At 36.3% G+C, this 20,385-nt stretch overlaps 1 protein-coding gene across 3 annotated transcripts in view; it reads left to right on the plus strand.

Moving 5' to 3' along the window:
• Positions 1-20,385, plus strand: part of FCHO2 (FCH and mu domain containing endocytic adaptor 2) — a 123,966-nt gene that overhangs the window by 14,745 nt on the left and 88,836 nt on the right. For all 3 annotated transcript variants that reach the window (XR_007153008.1, XM_047862900.1, XM_047862911.1), the window contains exons 2-3: positions 2,200-2,291; positions 20,081-20,155. Coding sequence is in view for 2 of the 3 variants with exons in the window: in XM_047862900.1 (XP_047718856.1) it covers positions 2,200-2,291; positions 20,081-20,155 (167 nt within the window). In the remaining variant the exon portion in view is untranslated. The remainder of the gene's footprint in view (positions 1-2,199; positions 2,292-20,080; positions 20,156-20,385) is intronic.

Consider the following 20,385-nt stretch of genomic DNA (forward strand, 5'->3'; position numbering starts at 1 on the left):
CCAAAAGATGCCCTCTTCAATACCCATCAGCTATCCTCCCCTCCCTCCCACCTCCCATCAACCCTCAGTTCTCAGTTTTTAAGAGTCTCTTATGGTTTGGTTCTCTCCCAACTGGTAGAGTATTTCTAATAGTCTGTGTGTCTGTTTGAATAGCCTTTTACTCCTAATTCGCTTCCAATTTGAATATGATAATGAATATGCATAATGCATATTGGGAACCCAGGTAACCTGACTTGTTAGATTTATATGCAAATGATAAGTAGTAGATGTCTATTGAGAACTTTGGGGCATGAGAGCTTCAGACTTTTGATTTTATGGTTTTAGAATTTAAGTTTTATTTTGTTTTTAGAGTTCATGACTATATTTTGGAAGTTGGTGGATAGGTAATTATGTGTAATTTATGCATTCAAGTAATCAAATGAATCGCTTTGAGGATTCAGGTCCTTCATTATTTTGTCTGTAATTGTACTTACTAATCTGCATGACAATGTTATTTTTGCTTACCATAAACTAGGGATAATGGTTATGTCAGAGAATATTCTTCTTATGGTTAGAATAAATTTGCATGAAAAACCCATGGAAAGTAAAAAGCCAAAGTTAGATAATAACTTTTTTCTTTATGTTAAACATAAAAAAATATAGAAACCAAATGGGTATCTTTGGATTCATTAAAGATATTGGTTTTATGTTATATTCTTACTTGTAAAAAGAAATTGATGTTCAAAATGTTGAGTATATTTTTTATTTTTTTATAATTAATTTTTTTAATGTTTATTTTTGAGAGAGAGAGACAGAGTACAAGTGGGAGAAGGGCAGAAAGAGAGGGAGACAGTATCTGAAGTGGGTTCCAGGCTTCAAGCTGTCAGCACAGAGCCCGACCTGGGGCTCGAACTCACAGACCATATCATGACTTGAGCCAAAGTTGGACGCCTAACCAACTGAGCCACCCAGGCATCCCGAGTGTATTGTTTATATTATCTCATTATAAATAGGACATTTTATTGTATATGTGGCAAAATAATTACTTTCTGTATTAGTTTACAACTTTGGTAGGGATCATTTCAGTATAACAGGAATTCCAGTTTCCTGTTTTCAGTGAGCTGTAAAAAAATTAGGTTTCATATTGTGTAATTCTTGCTTACTGTATTGCTTTCTATTTCCAACAAATATAATCAGTTCTTTATTATTTTATTTTCACTGGAGCAAAATAAAAACTAATTGTAAAGAGAGTTGTTGAGCTAAGTTTATTGAGTCTTTTGTTTCATCTATAAAATTGGTATTTCTAATGTTTTCTTTGCTCTGACTTGCTAATTTAGCATTTATTGGATTAAATGGCAGTAAAGGTTTTTCTAGGATTGTGTAGTTGTCTGGTTCTGCTAATTTTCCATTAGTAGAGGACTAGCCAATGAGTGTTACTACTCTCTTATTAAAATTTTAAAATTTCTCACCTCTCAAGTTGGTTAAGTTTACTGAAAGATTTACGTTAGTGATTATACAGTATTTTGTGGTATTGAATGGTTATGTGATTAGTAATAGGCTATCTTGACCCAGAAGTCAAGTTTAGTTATTTATTTTTTAATTTTTAATTTTTAAAATTTATTCATTTTAGGGAGAGAGAGAGATTGTGAGCAGGGGACAGGGGCAGAGGGATAGAGAGAGGGAGAGAGAATCTCTGCACTCAGCACGGAGCCTAACCCGGGGCTCCATCCCACCTGAGCTGACATCGAGTCAGGCACTCAACCAACTGGGCCACCAAGGTGTCCCAGGATTTAGTTGTTTTAAAACAGGGACTCTTTGTTACATAATCAGGAATCCCTTAGTGCGTATTAAGGGAATTGAAATGGGATTTGGTGATGTATTTAAAAAGATACATGGTTATCTTTTCTAAATTAGGCTGCATGTTATTTCTTAAAATTTCAGACTTAATTTCATTTAATATACTTTTTTGAGTGATTATACAACGTGTGCATGTGTGTTTAATGTGTGTATATGTATAATAAATTGTAAACTTCATCAAAGTGTAGAGTTTTCCTTTCATATAATTTGAAGTCATACAAGGAGCAGCAATGGTTCATTTAGGGAGAAATAGCTCACCTGAGGATTAGCATTGCATATTAGTTAATGGAGGGTTATTTGTAAGTCGTTTTGGTCATTTTGATCTTTTTTGTTTGTTAAACTAAAAATCTTTTTCGATTTCAGGGGGAAAAAAATAGTGGCTTTGATGTCCTTTACCATAATATGAAACATGGACAGATATCCACGAAAGAACTAGCAGATTTTGTGAGAGAAAGGTATGTATTTTTTTAGTAAGTCATTTAACAGTTCATCATCAAATTAAATTTTAGAATAGAGATGGGAAAATTTTAGTTAGATTTGCATTAAAATAATCAAGTACACTTTTATAGTTATATTTTAAAGTAGTAGTTACCTGGCATCTACATGGTGAGGGCTAAATAGTGGCTCCAAATAATATTGCTACACTCCTGGTTTGCAAATCACTGCTTAAATATATATACCTGTTTTTCGTTGAAAGAGCTAGCAAGGTGGTACAATAGAAAAATTGAGAAATTTTGTGGGATAAAATATTATCATTTCTTTAAACAAACATGTCATTAAACATACTAAAATAAATTGAAAAATTTTCTGAATTTGTAGTTTAATTATGTATTATTATAACTTTTAAAACATTTGTTTATTTATTTAGATTTTAAGTAGGCTCCATGCCCGACATGGGGCTTGAACTCATAACACTGAGAGATCAACAGTCCCATGCTCTACTTACTGAGCCAGCCAGGTGCTCCTGTAATTTTATTTTTAAAAAATATAAGTATATATTTTTCCATTCTGTAAATTTGTAAAATGTGATTTTCTTTAAGACTCTTAGAATATAATACTTTAAAAACTGTTACAATCAATGTATTTTGGTTTGATTAAAGCTATTTTGTGGCTAGGCCCAGTTTGTGATTTTTATACGAGCATGTGTTTTTGTTTTTTATTTTTTTATTTGAGAGAGAGAGAGAGTGCAAGCAGGGAGAGGGTCAGAGGGAGAGAGAGAATCTTAAGCAGGCTCCGTGCTTAGTATAGAGTCTGACATGGGTCTCAATCCCACGGGCCTGGGATCGTGACCTGCGCCAAAATCAATAGTCCGACGCTCAAGTGACAGAGTGACTCCAGCGCCCATATATGAGCACATTTAAAATCTTTATCTTAGTAATATGGGGCTATTTTGCCATTATTTATTCATTTGTTTGTTTGTTTTTAAAGCTTTTATTTTTTAAGTAATCTCTACACCCAACATGGAGCTTGACCACACAACCCTGAGATCAAGAGTCACATGCTCCACCCACTGAGCCAGCCAGGTGCCCCAATATTTTGCCTTTTGATATAATTCTCCATTCATTGGGGTTTCTGGCTGGCTCAGTGGATGGAGCATGTGACTCTCAGTCTCGGGGTTGTGCATTCAACCCCCACATTGGGTATAGAGGTTACTTAAAAATATAAACAATACTCCATTCATTTCTTCTTTCAGTAATACATATTCCATGTTTGCTGTGTGCCAGGCACTTGTCTGGATTCTGAGAATATAGGGGTAAAGACATAGCTTTTGCTGTCATAGAGTTTACCAACTGATAGGAATTGGGGAACAAACTATTTTATGTAAGACCAGTCCTCTTCTGGCTTTCACTTCTCTTTTGGAGGTAAGAGAGAATCTAGAAGCTCTAAGTGCTATGGATAAAACTGTCCTTCACTAGCTTCTGCAACATCACTGGCAGGAGTAAAGAAGAGGCCTCAGAATGCTGCATCTCCTGGCATGTCCTCTGGCCTTCCTTTTCCCCCAACATTTGCATCACTACTATAACTACTTTGAGACATTCAGGGCAGTTGTCATCAGGCCTTTTAGCCTATTTATGTCAGTTACCATAAGATGTCCAGAATCTACCATTTCTTGTCCAGAATCTAATCCCTTTATGCTTCTTTGGGCAGTGAGACAACCAACCCTTCTTTCCACTAGTTCCCTACTTTAATGTTTTCTTCATAGCACTTAAAACCATGAGGTGTGTGATATTTTACTTATTTATTTGTCTCCCCCCTCTGGAATATAAATCCCATAAGGCACAAGGGCAGGATTTTTGTTTTGTTTTTTGTTTTTGCTTATTACTCCATCTCTTGAGCTTGGGAGAGTGCTTGGCTCTTAGTAGGCCCTAAGTAAGGATTTTTTGACAGAATAAATCTCTGACTTTACTGCCCTGATCCAAGCTGTCATTGTTGCCTGAACTGCAACAGTAGCTCCTCTTTTTTTTTTTTCTCCTCTTCTTTAAGTTTATTTATTTATTTTGAGAGGGAGCATCAGCAGGGGAAGAGCAGAGACAGAGAATCCCAAGCAGGCTTATGCCGTCAGTACAGAGCCCAACGCAGGGCTCAATCTCACAAACTGTTGAGATCATGACCTGAGCCGAAATCAAGACTTGGGCGCTTAACTGACTGAGCCACCCAGGTGCCCCAACAGTAGCTCCTCTTTGATCTGTCTACATTCGTTCTTATTCCCCTGCACCTTATTCTTTGTACTGTAATTGGAGTGCTTTTTCTAAACTGCAATGAGGTTTGTTACCTTTCTGGTTTGAGTGATTTAGAAATCTTCCCATTACTCTTAAGGTAAGTCTGCCAACATCTTGGTCTGATCCCAAGCTACCTTTCAAGCTTTAGTTCATGCCAGGATCCTTATTCTTTCCTTTCCAGAGACATTGGCCATTTATTGAAAGACGTCTTCCAGTCCAGGCTTTATACATGCTTATTCCTGTTTTTGCCTAATTAACACCTGTTCTTTAGAGCTGAGCAATGTGGTCACTTCTCCAGAGATGCTTTTCCTCATTTCCCTGACTAGGTCAGAAATACCTATTATAGTATTTCTCAACATCATATATCTCTTTGCAGTATCTATAACATTTTATAATGATTCATTTTTTAATTTGTCTCTGTGTTTCCCTATAAAGGGAAAAGTATGTAGTATTCTTCTTTACCCTGGTGCCTAGTACAGAGCCTGGCATAATTAGATACTCATATTTCTTGAAGGAGTGAACGAGAAAGGAAGGAAGAAAAGATAGACACATAAACATATACTGTGCAGTATGGATTTTGCATACATTAGTTACCTCCTTTCACTATCAAAAGTTTCACTTCCATTTTAGAGATAAGAAAATCGGGGCCCAGAAAGTTTGATTTCCTAAGTCAATCATTCAGTTTCTCTCCTCCCCTCAGCCCCTCCTCCTTACTGGTTTGCTCCCTTCTTCCCTCTTGTATTCCTCTTTGCTCCTTTCTTCCTTTCCTGTCTTCCTCCCTTACTACCCTCATCCTTCCTCTCTTCTTTCCAACAGCTTTATTGGAGTATAATTGACATACAGTATGCTGCATATTTGAAGTGTATAGTTTGATAAATTTTGACATATACACATACTCATGAAACCCATCACCACAACCAAGGTAGTGAACATATTCATCATCTCCTTTGTAATTCCTTGCCACTGTCTCTCCCCCTCATTGCTAAACACCCACTCATTTGCTTCTGACATTTAGGTTAGTTTGCCATTTCTAGAATTTTATATGAATGTAATCATACAGGGTATAGTCTGTTATCCAGTACTTTCACTCAGTATAATTATGTTGAGATTGATCCATGTAGTTGCATTCATACCTTGCTACTGTTGAGTAGTACTCCATTTATAGATATCACAATTTATCCATTCATCTGTCAAAGGAAGTTGTACCTATCTTTTGAACTTTGTATTAATTATATCAGTTTAATCATATAGTAGTTATTTTGTCTTCTGTTCACTCAGCATGTTTATGAGATTAATTTGTACTGAGTTTAGTTTAATTCATTTGCAATGCCATGTAGTATTAAATATGCCAAAATGTATCTACTACCATTGACAGAAATTTGGGATGTTTCCAGTTCTTTTTGCTATTACAAGTGATATTGCTTTGAATGTTCTGGCACATGTGTCTTGGTATACATATACATATATTTATATTAAGTATATACTCTGGAATAGAATTGCCAGGTGATAGAGTAATGTGTATGTTTAACTGTAATAGGTAATGCCAAAGAATTTTCCCAGGTGGTTGTACTAGTTTACAACAGCAGCAGCTTTGTTTCAGAGTTGTAGTCGTTCCATGTCCTCATCACCACTTGGTATTGCCAGTCTTTTAATTTGAATCATTGGATAAGTAGTGGTACAGGTATCCCCCACTTTTCAGGAGCTTGCGTTATGCCAGTTGGCTTTTATGAAAGACGTACGTTAGTACCTGTTTTTGCTAACCCAAGAAAAATTCGAAGAGGATTTTTGCTGTTACAAAAAATGGCAAAATGTGAACATAGCGTTCGGTGTTTGTTTTGCAGTGAGTCCTTCCTTCCATAAGGAAGCAGTGTGCACAGTGAGGGTGGCACTGCCAAGCTCCTTTCCCGGGACCTTTACTCAGCATCTCAGCATCAAGCTGCCATAATGTTGAACTGTGTCTTTGAGCATCTGTACTTTATTTCAATTTATTTTGTGCATCTGTTAGCAAGATGTGTCCTACAGTATCAGAAAAGCCTAAGAGAGGTTATTTTTGGGGTCTGGGAAAGCTCAAAATAATTTCCATATAAATTAATGTAATTGTTTCTTTGCTTTATGCCATTTGGCTTATGAAATGTTTCCTCAGAAGGCTTTACTTTTGGATAGTGAGGGATACCTGTATCTTACTGTGGTTTTAAAATGCATTTCCCTGATGAATAGTAAGCTTGGTATCCTTTCATATGTTCATTGGTCATTTGCATTTTCTTTTATGAAGTCCCTGTTCATGTCTTGTATATCTTTTTAGTTTTTTCCCCCTTTTAAAAAATAAATTGAAGGAATTTTTACATATTTTGGGGGGGATGCAGTTTGTTGGTAAGGTGTTACAAATTTATATATAAATGCCCTTGATTTTTATATATTGATTTTGTGTCTAGTAACCTGGTAATTCTTGCTTATTCTGATAATTTATCTGTAGATTGTTTTGGATTCTCTATGCGTACAGTCATCTTGTACAAATGACAGTTTTACATCTCCCTTTCCAATCCTTATACCTTTTTTTATTTTTCTTGACTTCTCATACTGGCTAATACTTTAGGTATAATGCTGAATAGAAATGGAAATGGCAGGTGTCCTTGTCTTATTATTCCCAGTCTCACATTTCACTCTTAAATATGATATATTTATTCTGTTTTTTCTCTACTGTTAATCAGATTATAGGAATTTCCTTGTTTATATTGTTTTGTAAGGTTTTTCTTTCTTTCCTTTTTTTTTAATTCTGCATGGATGTTGAATTTGGTCAGATACTTTTCCTGTATCCATTGATGCGGTATGTTTTTCTTCTTTCTTTCTTCCCCTCTCTTGTTAAAATCTGAATTACATTGATTTTTTTTTTAAGATTTTATTTTATTTTTAAATTTTTATTTATTTTCTAGAGAGACAGAGATAGGGCGAGTAGGGGAGGTGCAGAGAGAGGGGGAGACAGAGAATCCTAAGCAGGCTCTGTGCTGCCAGTGTAGAGCTTTGCACAGGTCTTGAATTCACAAAATTGTGAGATTGTGACCTGACCCAAAACCAAGAGTCAGACGTTCAACCAGTTGAACTACCCAGACACCCCTATTTTATTTTTTTAAAGTAATCTCTATACCCAGCATGGGACTCAAACTCACAACCCCAGCATTAAGAGTTGCATGCTCTCCTGACCGAGCCACCCAGGCGCCCCACATTGAATTTTGAATGTTAGACTAACTTTTCATTCCTCATATAAACTCAACTAGGTGGAGATGTATTATCATTTTTGTATATTGGTGGTTCACTTTGCTATTTTATTTAGGATTTTATCATCTATATTTGTGATTGAATTTGGCCTGAAAAATTCCCTTTATCTAACTATCTTTCTTAGGTTTTGGTATTAAGATTTGTTGGCCTTATAAAATGAGTTGGGGAGTATACATCTTTTTTTTTTCTCTGAAAAAAATATGTGGCAGATTATGGTTTCTTCTTTATGTGTTTCATTAACTTTGCTGGTAGACCCACTGGGACTTGAAATCACCTTTATAGGAAGGTTTCAATTACATATGTAATTTCTTGAATAGTTACAGGACTCTTTGGATTCTAGTTCTTCTGTGAGTTTGATAAGTTATATTTTTAAGGAATTTTTTTCATTTATGCTTTCAAATTTATAGGCAAAAACTTATTCTTTTTTTTTTTTTATGTTTATTTACTTTTGAGAGAAAGAGAGAGAGAGAGAGGTATGAGCAGGGGAGGGGCAGAGAGAGAGGGAGACACAGAATCCAAAGCAGGCTCTAGGCTCTGAGCTGTCAGCACAGAGCCTGACGTGGAGCTGGAACTCATAAACTGCAAGATCATGACCTGAGTTGATGTTGGATGCTTAACTGTGACTGAGCCACCTAGGTGCCCCAAAACCTTATTCTTAATATTCTTTTTTGAACTGTTTTATTTTTGTTTTTTTAAAAAATGCTTATTTATTTTGAGAAAGAGCATGAGCAAGGGACGGACAGAGAGAGAGGGAGAGGGAGAATCCCAAACAGGTTCCATGCTTTCATCACAGAGCCTGCTGTGGGGCTTGATCTCATGAACTGCGAGATCATGACTTGAGCAGAAATCAAGAGTTGGCCACTTAACTAACTGAGCCAGCCAGGCCCCCTGTTTTGTAAACCTTTTAAATATCTGATGGATCTGTACTAGATGTCCCCTTTTCATTCCTGACATCAGTTATTTGTACCTTCTCTGGATTTTATCAGTCTCCTTTGTCACTTGTTGGTTTTAAAAGTTTTTATAAAGAAGCAACTATTTTGTTGATCCTTTTTGAATATTTGTTTTTTATTTCATTAACTTTGTGTTCCTTATCTCTTTTGACTTTGTATTCAGTTTGCTGTTCTTTTTCTAACTTTGACATAGATGTGTGACTTAATGATTTTCAACCATTTTTACTTTTTTTAAGATTATTTTTTAAATGTCTATTCCTGAGAGAGAGACAGACAGAGACAGAGCATGAGCCAGGGAGGGGCAGAGAGAGAGAGGGAGATACAGAATCTGAAGCAGGCTCCAGGCTCTCAGCTGTCAGCGTCTCAGCTGGATGCTTAACTGAGTGAGCCACCCAGGTGCCCCAAGATTTAATTTTTTTAGATAATCTCTTCACTTTATGTGGGGCTTAGACTCCGAACCCCGAGATCAAGACTCCCATGCTCCACTGATTGAGCCAGCCAGGTGCCCCAACCGTTTTTCATTTCTGATATAGTCATTTAAATCTGTAAATTTCCCTGAAGCGTTGCTTTGTTATGCTTCACGAGTTTTGAGTAATAGGATTTTCATTATATTTAATTTAAAGATATTTTAAAGATTAAAGAATTTAAAGATAATGTGCTTTCTTCGTTGCCTCCCTGGGTTATTTAGAATGTATAAATAAATATGTATGTGATATATATTTATATTGTTGTTTTTGTTACTATTTTTGTTTTTGAGAGACAGCTTGAGCACTGGAGAGGGAAAGGGAGAGAGATTCTTTTTTTAAAAATTTTTTTTTTTCAACGTTTATTTTTATTTTTGGGACAGAGAGAGACAGAGCATGAACGGGCGAGGGGCAGAGAGAGAGGGAGACACAGAATCGGAAACAGGCTCCAGGCTCCGAGCCATCAGCCCAGAGCCTGACGCGGGGCTCGAACTCATGGACCGTGAGATCGTGACCTGGCTGAAGTCGGACGCTTAACCGACTGCGCCACCCAGGCGCCCCGGGAGAGAGATTCTTAAGCAGGCTCCACACCCAGCATGGAGCCCAACATGGGTCTCAATCTCATGATCATGAAATCATGACCTCTGCTGAAATCAAGAGTCAGATTCTTAACTAACTGAGCCACCCAGGCACCACTAGAAGTATGTTTTTAAATTTCCAAATATGTGATGATTTTAAAGGTATAGTCTAGCTCATGCTTAATTACATGTGGTTAGAGAACATCCTTTGTATGATTTCAGCATTTAGAAATTTGTTCACACTTGGGTTATGGACCAGGATAGAGTCGGTATTGGTAAATATCTGCATATACCTGAAAAGACTGTATTTTGCATTTGTTGTCTATATGTATTTGTTAGGGTAAGTTTGTGCATTCTGTTGTTCAACTGTAATACATCCCTACTGGTTTTTATTTTTTTATCCTGCTTGTTTTATCAATTTCTGAGAGAGTTATATGGAAAATCTCATTCTGATTGTGATATTTCTGTGTATTCATGTAGTTGTGTCAATTTTTGCTTAATGTATTTGAGGCATGTTAGTAGGGGGCTACAAAATCTTTTTTTTAATTTTTTTATTTTTTTAAATGTTTATTTTTGAGAGAGCGAGACAGAGTGTGAGAGGCGGAGAGGCAGAGAGAGAGAAGGAGTCACAGAATCTGAAGCAGGCTCCAGGCTCTGAGCTGTCAGCACAGAGCCTGACATGGGGCTTGAACTCAACGGACTGAGATCATGACCTGAGCTGAAGTTGGACGCTTAACCTACTGAGCCACCCAGGCGCCCCTTTTTTTTTTTTAATTTTTTTTTAATGTTTATTTTTGGGAGATAGCATGTTCATGTGAGCTGGGGAAGAGCAGAGAGAGGAAGATAGGATCCAAAGTGGGCTCTGCACTGACAGCAGAGAGCCGATGTGGAGCTTGAACTCACGGAACCTTGAAATCATGACCAGAACCAAAGTCAGATGCTTAACTGACAGAGCCACCCAGACGCCTCCAAATTCTTTTTTTTTTTATTGAAGTATAGTTGACACACAATGTTAACATTAGCCTCAGGTGTATAGCATAGGTATTTCACAACTGTATACTTTATGCTATGCCTACAAGTTTAGCTACCATCTGTCATTATACAGTGCTATTACTGTACTGTTGATTATATTTCCTATGCTGTACCTTTCATCCCCATGACTTATTCATTCCATAACTGGAAGCCTGTACCTCCCGCTCTCCTTCACCCATATTCCTCCCCATCCCTTCCCTCCAGCAGCCATCAGTTTGTTCTTTGTATTTATAGGTCTGTTTTTGTTTTTGTTTGCTTGTTCTTTGTTTTGTTCTTTAGATTCTACATATAAGTGAAACCATATGGTATTTGTCTGACCTATTTCACTTAGTGTAATACCCTCTAGGTCCATGCATGTTGTTGCAGATGGCAAGATTACTCATTCTGAGTAATTATCTTTTCCTTCCTTCCTTCCCACATTTTCTTTATCCATTTTATCTATCAGTGGACATTTAGGTTGCTTCCATATGTTGGCTATTGTAAATAATGCTGCAGTAAACATAAGGGTACATATATCTTTTCAAGTTAGTGTTTCAAGTTATTGTTTTTATTTTCTTTGGGTAGATACCCAGTAGTAGAATTACTGGATTGTATGGTATTTTATTTTTTGAGGAACCTCTATAATATTTTCCACAGGGACTGCATGAATTTACATTCCTACCAACAGTGCATTAGGGTTTCTTTTTCTCCACATCTTCGCTAACACGTGTTTCTTGTTTTTTTGTTTATTTTTTGTTTTTGATATTACCTATTCTGACTGATTTGAGGTAGTGTCTTACTATGATTTTGATTTGCATTTCTCTCATGATTTGTAGTATTGAGCATCTTTTCATGTGTCTGTGGGTCATCTGTATGTCTTCTTTGAAAAAATGTCTTTAGATTTTCTGGGTTGGTACAAATTTAAAACTATTACATCTTCAGGATGAACTGCAATTTTTATCATTATGAAGTGTCCTTTATATCTGTGACATTGTTTTTTGCCTTGAAGTTTACTTTGTTTTTGTAGGGTCATCAGTTTGCTTTTGGTGGGTGTTCGCATGATATATGTCTTTTCTTTGCTGTTTTATTGTGGTGTAGTTTTGTTTCTTATTTTTAAAGGCACTTTGACAGTCTTTATTTTAATTGGAGCATTTAGTCTGTAACGTACAGAATTGCGGATATAGTTGGGTTCAAATCTGTTGTCCCAGAAGTTGTCATACTTTTTATGTAGAGGTCCAGAAAGTCACTATTTTAGGCTTTGTGTGTCATCTGATCTCTGTTGCAGGTATTCGGCTCTGCCATTTTAGTACAAAAGTAGTCATAGCCAACATGTAAATAAATGTGCTTGGCTGTGCTAATAAACTTTATGGGGACAAAAATGGGCCATCTTTGGTTGATGGTATTGTAGATTGCCAAACTCTGTGTTATTTTAGTATTTGCTATTTGTCTTACTTGTTTGGTATTTTTTCCTCTTCTTTCTTGCCTTTTGGCCTGTTTTTTTTTTTTTTTAATTCTTGTTTTTTTTTATTACCTTAGAAGTAAAACCCTCTTCTACTGTTCTTTTATTAGTTATCCTAGAGATTATAACACACTTAATTGAGCTGTTAACTTACAATAATAATTGATCCTTTTACCCTCTTTCTGAAAATGTCGAAACCTCAGAATACTATCACGTCCTGACTTAATGCCTCATAGGACATTTGTGTGTATGTGTTTAACTTTGTCCTATGAACATTGAAAATTTTCCATTAAAAACTTTTTTTTTATTGTGGAAATACATTTCTTTAACTTTTTATTATGGAAAAATTCAAACTTAGTACAAAATGCATTAAATATATAAACCACTAAATAATGAACTCTAATATAGTGTCAACAATTTTTGCTATTTTGCTAGTCTTGCTTAAACCATTTCCCTAGCATCAAATTGTTATGTTCATGGATACTTTTTTTATATGTATCTCTAATACCTAAGGACTTAAAGAAGAATGATATTATTAATCATCTAATAAAATTAGCTGTAACTAAGAAAATATTTTCTAATATCTCATCCAGCTGATTTATTCAAATCAGATTGTTACATATTTTATTCTTCTGTATTCTTAGTATTTTGGATGGTCATTATTTAGATTTATTACAATTATTTACTTTTTCTCTGATAATTTGTCCTTTTTCTCTTTTTTCACTTCTGTTTAAATTTTTTTTTTTTTTAACGTTTAATTTATTTTTGAGACAGGGAGAGACAGAGCATGAATGGGGGAGGGTCAGAGACAGGGAGACACAGAATCTGAAACAGGCTCCAGGCTCCGAGCTGTCAGCACAGAGCCAGACACGGGGCTCGAACTCATGGACCGTGAGATCATGACCTGAGCCGAAGTCGGCCGCCCATCCGACGGAGCCACCCAGGCGCCCCTTCACTTCTGGTTTTTTGGGTTTTTTTTTGTTTGTTTGTTTTTTCCAACGTTTTTATTTATTTTTGGGACAGAGACAGAGCATGAACGGGGGAGGGGCAGAGAGAGAGGGAGACACAGAATCGGAAACAGGCTCCAGGCTCCGAGCCATCCGCCCAGAGCCTGACGCGGGGCTCGAACTCCCGGACCGCGAGATTGTGACCTGGCTGAAGTCGGCCGCTTAACCGACTGTGCCACCCAGGCGCCCCTTCACTTCTGTTTTAAAAACATCTTAGGGGCGCCTGGGTGGCTCTGTCGGTTGGGCGTCCGACTTCGGCTCAGGTCATGATCTCACAGTTCATGGGTTCGAGCCCCATGTCGGGCTCTCTTCTGACAGCTCGGAACCTGGAGCCTGTTTCAGATTCTGTGTCTCCTCTCTCTCTCTGCCCCTCCCCTGTTCATGCTCTGTCTCTGTCTCAAAAATAAAAAATAAACAGTAAAAAAAAAATTTTTTTTAAACATTTTAAATATTTCTTTAAAAAATTTTTTTTACATTTATTTATTTTTGAGAAACAAAGTGAGACAAAGCGTGAGTGGGGCAGGGGCAAAGAGAGAAGGAGACACAGAATCTGAAGCAGACTGCAGGCTCTGAGCAAGTGGTCAGCACAATGACTGATGCAGGGCTCGAACCCACAAACTGTGAGATCATGACCTGAGCCGAAGTTGGACGCTCAACCAACTGAGCCACCCAGGCGCCCCTTAAATATTTCTTTTAATGAGTATTTTCTGTTAATGAATTCTCAGTTTTTATTAGTCTGATCATATCTTTATCTTCATTTTAAAAACTTTTTATTATCGACAACTTCAAACACATATAAAACTTTACTCAGAAGTCATGAACTTAATGTAATGAGCTTCCATGTTGTAATCACTGAGCATGAATACTTAGCAAAACACAACCAGTCTTGTTTCATCTGTTTTATACCACTGAGTTGTTGTGAAGCAAATCTCAAATTCAGAAACCTTACGTTACATCCATTAGTATTTCATATGTATCTGTAGAAAAAATCTGTAGAAATATGAAGCAAATCTAAATTCAGAAACATTACATTTCATCCATTAGTATTTAGAAAAAATAAAAAGAGCTTTTTAAAAAATATAACCACAATATGTTATCTAAAATTATATATTAACTTCTTAATATCAGCAAATATCCAGTCAGTGCTTTGTTTTCCTCAGTTGTCTTATATACACAGTACATGTGGTTGATTTCCTCCAGTTAGGATCCCACGAAGATTTACACATTTTGTTTGGTTGATAGGATTTTTGAGATTTTTCAAATGCTAATCTGTAGGTCTATCTCTCCATCACCTTCATAATTTTTAATTTCATTTTAGAAACCAGATTTATTTTTTTGTTCTATAGAGTGTCCACGATCCTGGAATATGCTAATTGCATATCCATAGTTTTATTCAGTATTTTTCTTTGGTCATTTCCTATAAATTGTCATTTAAACCTAGCAGCTTGATCAGACTGAGTTCAGTATTTTGACAAGAATACTTCATAGGTGGAGTTGTGTACTTCACTGGAGTCATATAATTATCTGGTTATATCTGTTTTATTATGTTAGTAAGTATTGATTGTCACCTAGATCCATGATTTCATTAATGTTTTTTATTTCCAGTCATGTTTTTGCTAGATATTGGATTCTAGTTGGCAGGTTTTTTTTTTGGTAAGGTTTTTTTTTTTTTCTTAGAGCAGCTTTAGGATTACAACAAAATTGAGAGGAAATAGGGAGATTTCCCATTTGTTCCCTGCCCTAACTTATGCATAAATAGCCTCCCCTGTCATCAACATCATTTACCAGAATGGTATATTTAAAAGATTTTTTAAAAAAATTATTTATTTTTTATTTATTTATTTTTTTTAATTTTTATTATTATTTTTTTTCAACGTTTATTTATTTTTGGGACAGAGAGAGACAGAGCATGAATGGGGGAGGGGCAGAGAGAGAGGGAGACACAGAATCGGAAACAGGCTCCAGGCTCCGAGCCATCAGCCCAGAGCCTGACGCGGGGCTCGAACTCCCGGACCGCGAGATCGTGACCTGGCTGAAGTTGGACGCTTAACCGACTGCGCCACCCAGGCGCCCCAAAAAATTATTTATTTTTGAGAGAGAGAGTGAGCAGGGGAGGAACAGAGAGAGAGAATCCCAAACAGGCTCTGCATTGTCATCACAGAGCTCATTGCAGGGCTTGAACCCATGAACCGTGAGATCATGACCTGAGCTGAAATGAAGAGTTGAGCGCTTAACTGACTGAGCCACACAGACGCCCCTTAAAAGACTTCTAAAATTTTTAATTGAAATATAGTTGACATATGAATTTGTATTACTTTCAGGCATACAATATAGTGAATTGACAATTACATACATTACAAAAAGCTCACCACTGTAAGCGTGGTTACAGTCTATCACCATACAGAGTTTTTCCAGTATTGTTGACTCTTGTTCCCTATGCTGTACTTCTCATACCCATAACCTTTTTATTTTATAACTGGAAGTTTGTACCTCTTACTCCCCTTCACCTGTTTTCTCCATTTCCCCACCATCCCCTAGAATGGTACATTTTTTACCAAGGATGAACCTGCATTGACACATCATAATCACCCAAAGTCCATTGTTTTACCTTGGGGTTTACTCTTGGTATTGTACATTATATGGGTTGGACACATGATAATGGCATAGATCCATCATTACAGTATTATGTAGAATTTGTGAATTTATGACTTTGCAAGAATTCTTTGCATTCTTTTGTATTGTTTTCATAGTTTGGCCTTTTCCAGATGTTATATAGTTGAAATCAGACAGTGTGTAATAGACTTTTCAGATTGGCTTCTTTCACTTAGGAATATGCATTTAAAGTGCCTCTGTCTTTTCATGGCTTAGTAGCTCATTTCTCTTTAGTAATGCATAATATTCCATTGTTTGGATTTATCATAGTTTATCCATTTACCCACTAAAGGATATCTTGTTTGCTTCCAAGTTTTGGCAGTAATGATTAAAGCTGCTGTAAGCATCTGTGTGCGGGTTTTGTGTGTAAACTTAAGTTTTCCAACTCCTTTGGGTGGATACCAAGGAACTCCATTGCTGGATTATATAGTAAGAGTATGTTAAGTTTCATAAGTAACCCTCAAACTGTCTTCCAAAGTGGCTGTATCATTTTGCATTTCTGTCAGCAATGAATGAGAATTCCTTTGCTCCACATCCTTGCCAGTATTTGGTTTTCTCAGTGGTTCAGACTTCAGTCCTTCTAATAGGTATGTAGTCATATCTTGTTTTAATTTATATTTTCCTGATGACATGATCTCTAGCATATTTTCATATGCTTATTTGCCAACTGTATATCTTTTTTTAGGGAGATGTCTGTTAAGGTCTGTGGCCCATTTTTTAATCATGGTATTCTAAGAGTTCTTTGTGTATTTGAGATAACAGTCCTTTTTCACATGGTGTCTTTTGCCAATAGTTTCTCCCAGCCTATGACTTCTTTCTCTTGACATTGTCTTTCACAGAGCAAAAGTTTTTAATTTTAATGAAGTCCACCTTATCATTGATTTCTGTCATAGATTTTATCTTTGTTTATCTAAAAAGACAGTACCTAAGACATCATACCCAAGGTCTTCTTAGGTTTTCTTATGCTTTTCCTAGGAGCTTCAGTTTTGTGTTTCACTGGATTTTAAAAAAAATTGAAGATCGTTCTAGTATCTACTGTTGAGATGTCAGCTATCAGTGATTATTGCTTCTTTAGAGGTAACATTCAGTGGTTGGAAGTGTTTAGCTGCTTTTAAAATCTTTTAGTCTTTAATTTTCAGCAGTTTTACTATGACTAGGTGTAGATGTAGTTTTACTATGTGATGAGATGTACATATCTTTTTATTTATCCTCTTAGGGTTTGTTGGGCTACTTGGATCTGTGGTTTGAAACCTTTTGTCAGTTTTGGAAAATTGTCCGTTATTATCTCTGAAAATAATTTCTTCTGACCCATTTTTCCCCCGTTACACATATGTTAGAGTTTTTTACTTTGTCCTTTGTCCTTCTGTTTTCCATTCTTCCATTTCTCTTCTGTTTTCCATTCTTTTGTCTCTCTGAGCTTTATACCAAGATAGAGTCTTCTCATCCCTCTTCTGGTTTATTTATACTCATTATAGTGTATTGAATCTGCTGTTTAACCCCATCCATTGAGATACTAATTTTTGATACTACATTTTTCAGATACAGAATTTGTATCTTTTTTCAAATTTGCTATGATTTCCTTTACTTTTTAAAAAAGATTTCCGTTTCTCTATTGAAATTTTTGATTTAATGTACTGTCTCCTTGAACATAATACATAAACTCATAAAGTCCAAGCTTTGTAATCTCAGCATTTGAAACATTGCTCATTTGTTCCTCCTGGTTTTCGTTCATTTGTCATATTTGCCTGATGGTTTTATGAATGTATGTTAAGACATCCATACAGGATCCAATATCAAGGTTTGAAAAGGTATGGTTTGCAATCCCTTTGAGAACTTGCCTACTAAACATTCATCCTTACTCTTTGAGTCTCAAAGGGTATGGGATTTCCCATGCTTAACATCTTTGGCGAGTCTCAATCTAGTTTTGTCTCCCTTGCTCTGTGAGAGTTTTTCAACTCTGCTCCACTTCTCAGTCTCAGCTGCTGCTTCTAGATGCCCCCCAGGGAAAAGCTGACCGACATATCTGACTTACTTTTCCGGATAGCCTTCTCTTAAATCTTGGCTTACTCATTGCTCTTTTTTTTTTTTTAAATGTTTATTTATTTTAGGGAGAGAGAGAGAAAGTGTGAGCGGGGAGGGCCAGAGAGAGAGGGAGACACAGAATCTGAAGCAGGCTTCAGGCTCTGAGCTGTCAGCACAGAGCCCGACGCAGGGGGCTCGAACTCGACAAACCATGAGATCATGACCCGAACCAAAGTTGGACGCTTAACTGACTGAGCCACCCAGGGGCCCTATTGGCTTACTGAGTCTTAACTCCTTCCTTAGCTTCTGTTGCCTTTTAGCCCCCTTTCTCCATGTTTTTCTGGCTTTCCTCATCAGGAGGTTTTTTTGTATCAGTTTACTATTGCTGGAGATTGAATCACTTTTTTGTGCTGTTGAACTTATCCATTGAGATAGTAATATTTTTTTTTCTGTATTAACTCTTTTTAGATGATCAAAGTACCGCCCCTGTGGTATAGTATATTAAAAAGACACACAGAAGTTTAAAGGAGAAAAAAAAAGAAGTCACGGTCCCATCAGTGAGAGGCAATTACTAATAATAGTTCCTTTTTGTTAGCTGGTTTTTGTGAGCAGGGCGCTGGGGAAGAGTTTGAAGATAAGCTTAGTTTGAATATTCTGAGTTTGAGGGAATTAAGGTACCTAAGTAGGGTTATGCTTGAGACATTTAGATATTAAATTGATGGTTTGATGTAAGAACAGTGTGGAGATCTGGATTTGGACATTAAAAGCAGAAAGTTTCACGGCACCTGGGCAACTCATTCGGTTAAGTGACTGACTTTTAGTTTCAGCTCAGGTCAAGATCTCACAGTTTGTGAGTTCAAGCTGCATGTCAAGCTCTGCACTGATGGGGCAGAACTTGCTTGAGATTCTCTCCTCTCTCTGTCCCTTCCCTGCTTTCACTCTCTCTCAAAGTAAATAAACATTAAAAAAAAAAAGTTGAACCTGTCAAAGTAGATGGAAGGTCTTTGGTGTTTTGTAGATTATTTCACTGTTACAGGTTGCACAGATAGAGAAGGGACAGGGTAATTGTGGGAGAGATAAGACAAAACTTAACTTTTCTAGTGTTAAGAAGGCCAATACAGTCTCATATTTTGGTTTTGAGATTATGTGTTTAAGGGAATAATTGTTTTCTTCCATATTTAATTGTTTGGTTGATTTTTTTTAAAGCCTAAAATCTTATATGCTAAATTAGTGGTTATATAAAACACAGTTTTTAAAACAATTTTTTTAATGTTTATTTATTATTGAGAGGCAGAGACAGAGTGTGAGAGGGGCAGAGAGAGGGGGAGACACAAAATCTGAAGCAGGCCCCAGGATCCAGCTGTCAGCACAGAGCCTGACGTGGGGCTTGAACTCATGAACTGGAGATAATGACCTGAGCCGAAGTCAGACGCTTAACTGTCTGAGCCACCCAGGTGCCCCATAAAACACAGTTTTTTAGCATGAAATACTTATTTATTAGTGTTTTAGATTTAATCACAAAATAGATTAAGCCCTGATAACTTATGTTTGGCTTGTCCAAATGACAGTCATCAATCTTTTGTTCCATTAAATGTGCATAATAGTGAAATCACAGTATTAAAGAATAATAAATCTATATTAACTGTACTAGAGAAGTATTAAGTGCAAATGACTTTCACACTGAATTTACAGAGAAATAAAGAGAGACAGTCAAGAAGCAGTGCTGTTGTACTTGTCGTTCAAATAACCACTGATACGTTAAAATAAAAAGAGTAATGATTTCATTTAATTTTTGGGATACAAATTTTTTTAGTTCTATACCAGACCAGTTCTTTAAATATATGTGCTCAAAGGGCATTTAAGGATAGGCCTGAAATTTATGACCACGTATTTGTTTATTTTTAAGTAAGCTCTGTGCCCAACATGGGGCTTGAACTCACAACCCCAAGATCAGGAATAGAATATTCTACCGACTGAGCCACCCAGGTGCTCCAGTACCTACTTATTTTTAATATATATTTGAGTTTTTTGTTTATACAGTTTTAATTGTATTTTGATAATTTTTCTGTGTTTGAGAGCTCTTATCATACGGAAATTTGATTTAACAGAGCTACAATAGAAGAAGCATACTCCAGGTCAATGACAAAACTAGCAAAATCCGCAAGCAACTATTCACAGCTTGGGTGAGTTAATGTCTTTGAAAAACTCTTTTTCAATGTTGATTTAGGTACAGTTCTTGAGAATGTTAGGTTCTTATTGAAGATTAATTGTTGGTAAATATAATAATATATAATGTACTGAAAAATGTTTTTATATATGAATATATTCTTGACTTAATAGAAAATAGAATTGAACTAATCAGTTAATGCAGTCTAAGTAAATGAAACCCATTTTCCCCCTTTATTTAACTACC

Source organism: Prionailurus viverrinus, chromosome A1 (genome assembly GCF_022837055.1).
Source record: "Prionailurus viverrinus isolate Anna chromosome A1, UM_Priviv_1.0, whole genome shotgun sequence".
Lineage (NCBI taxonomy): Eukaryota > Metazoa > Chordata > Mammalia > Carnivora > Felidae > Prionailurus > Prionailurus viverrinus.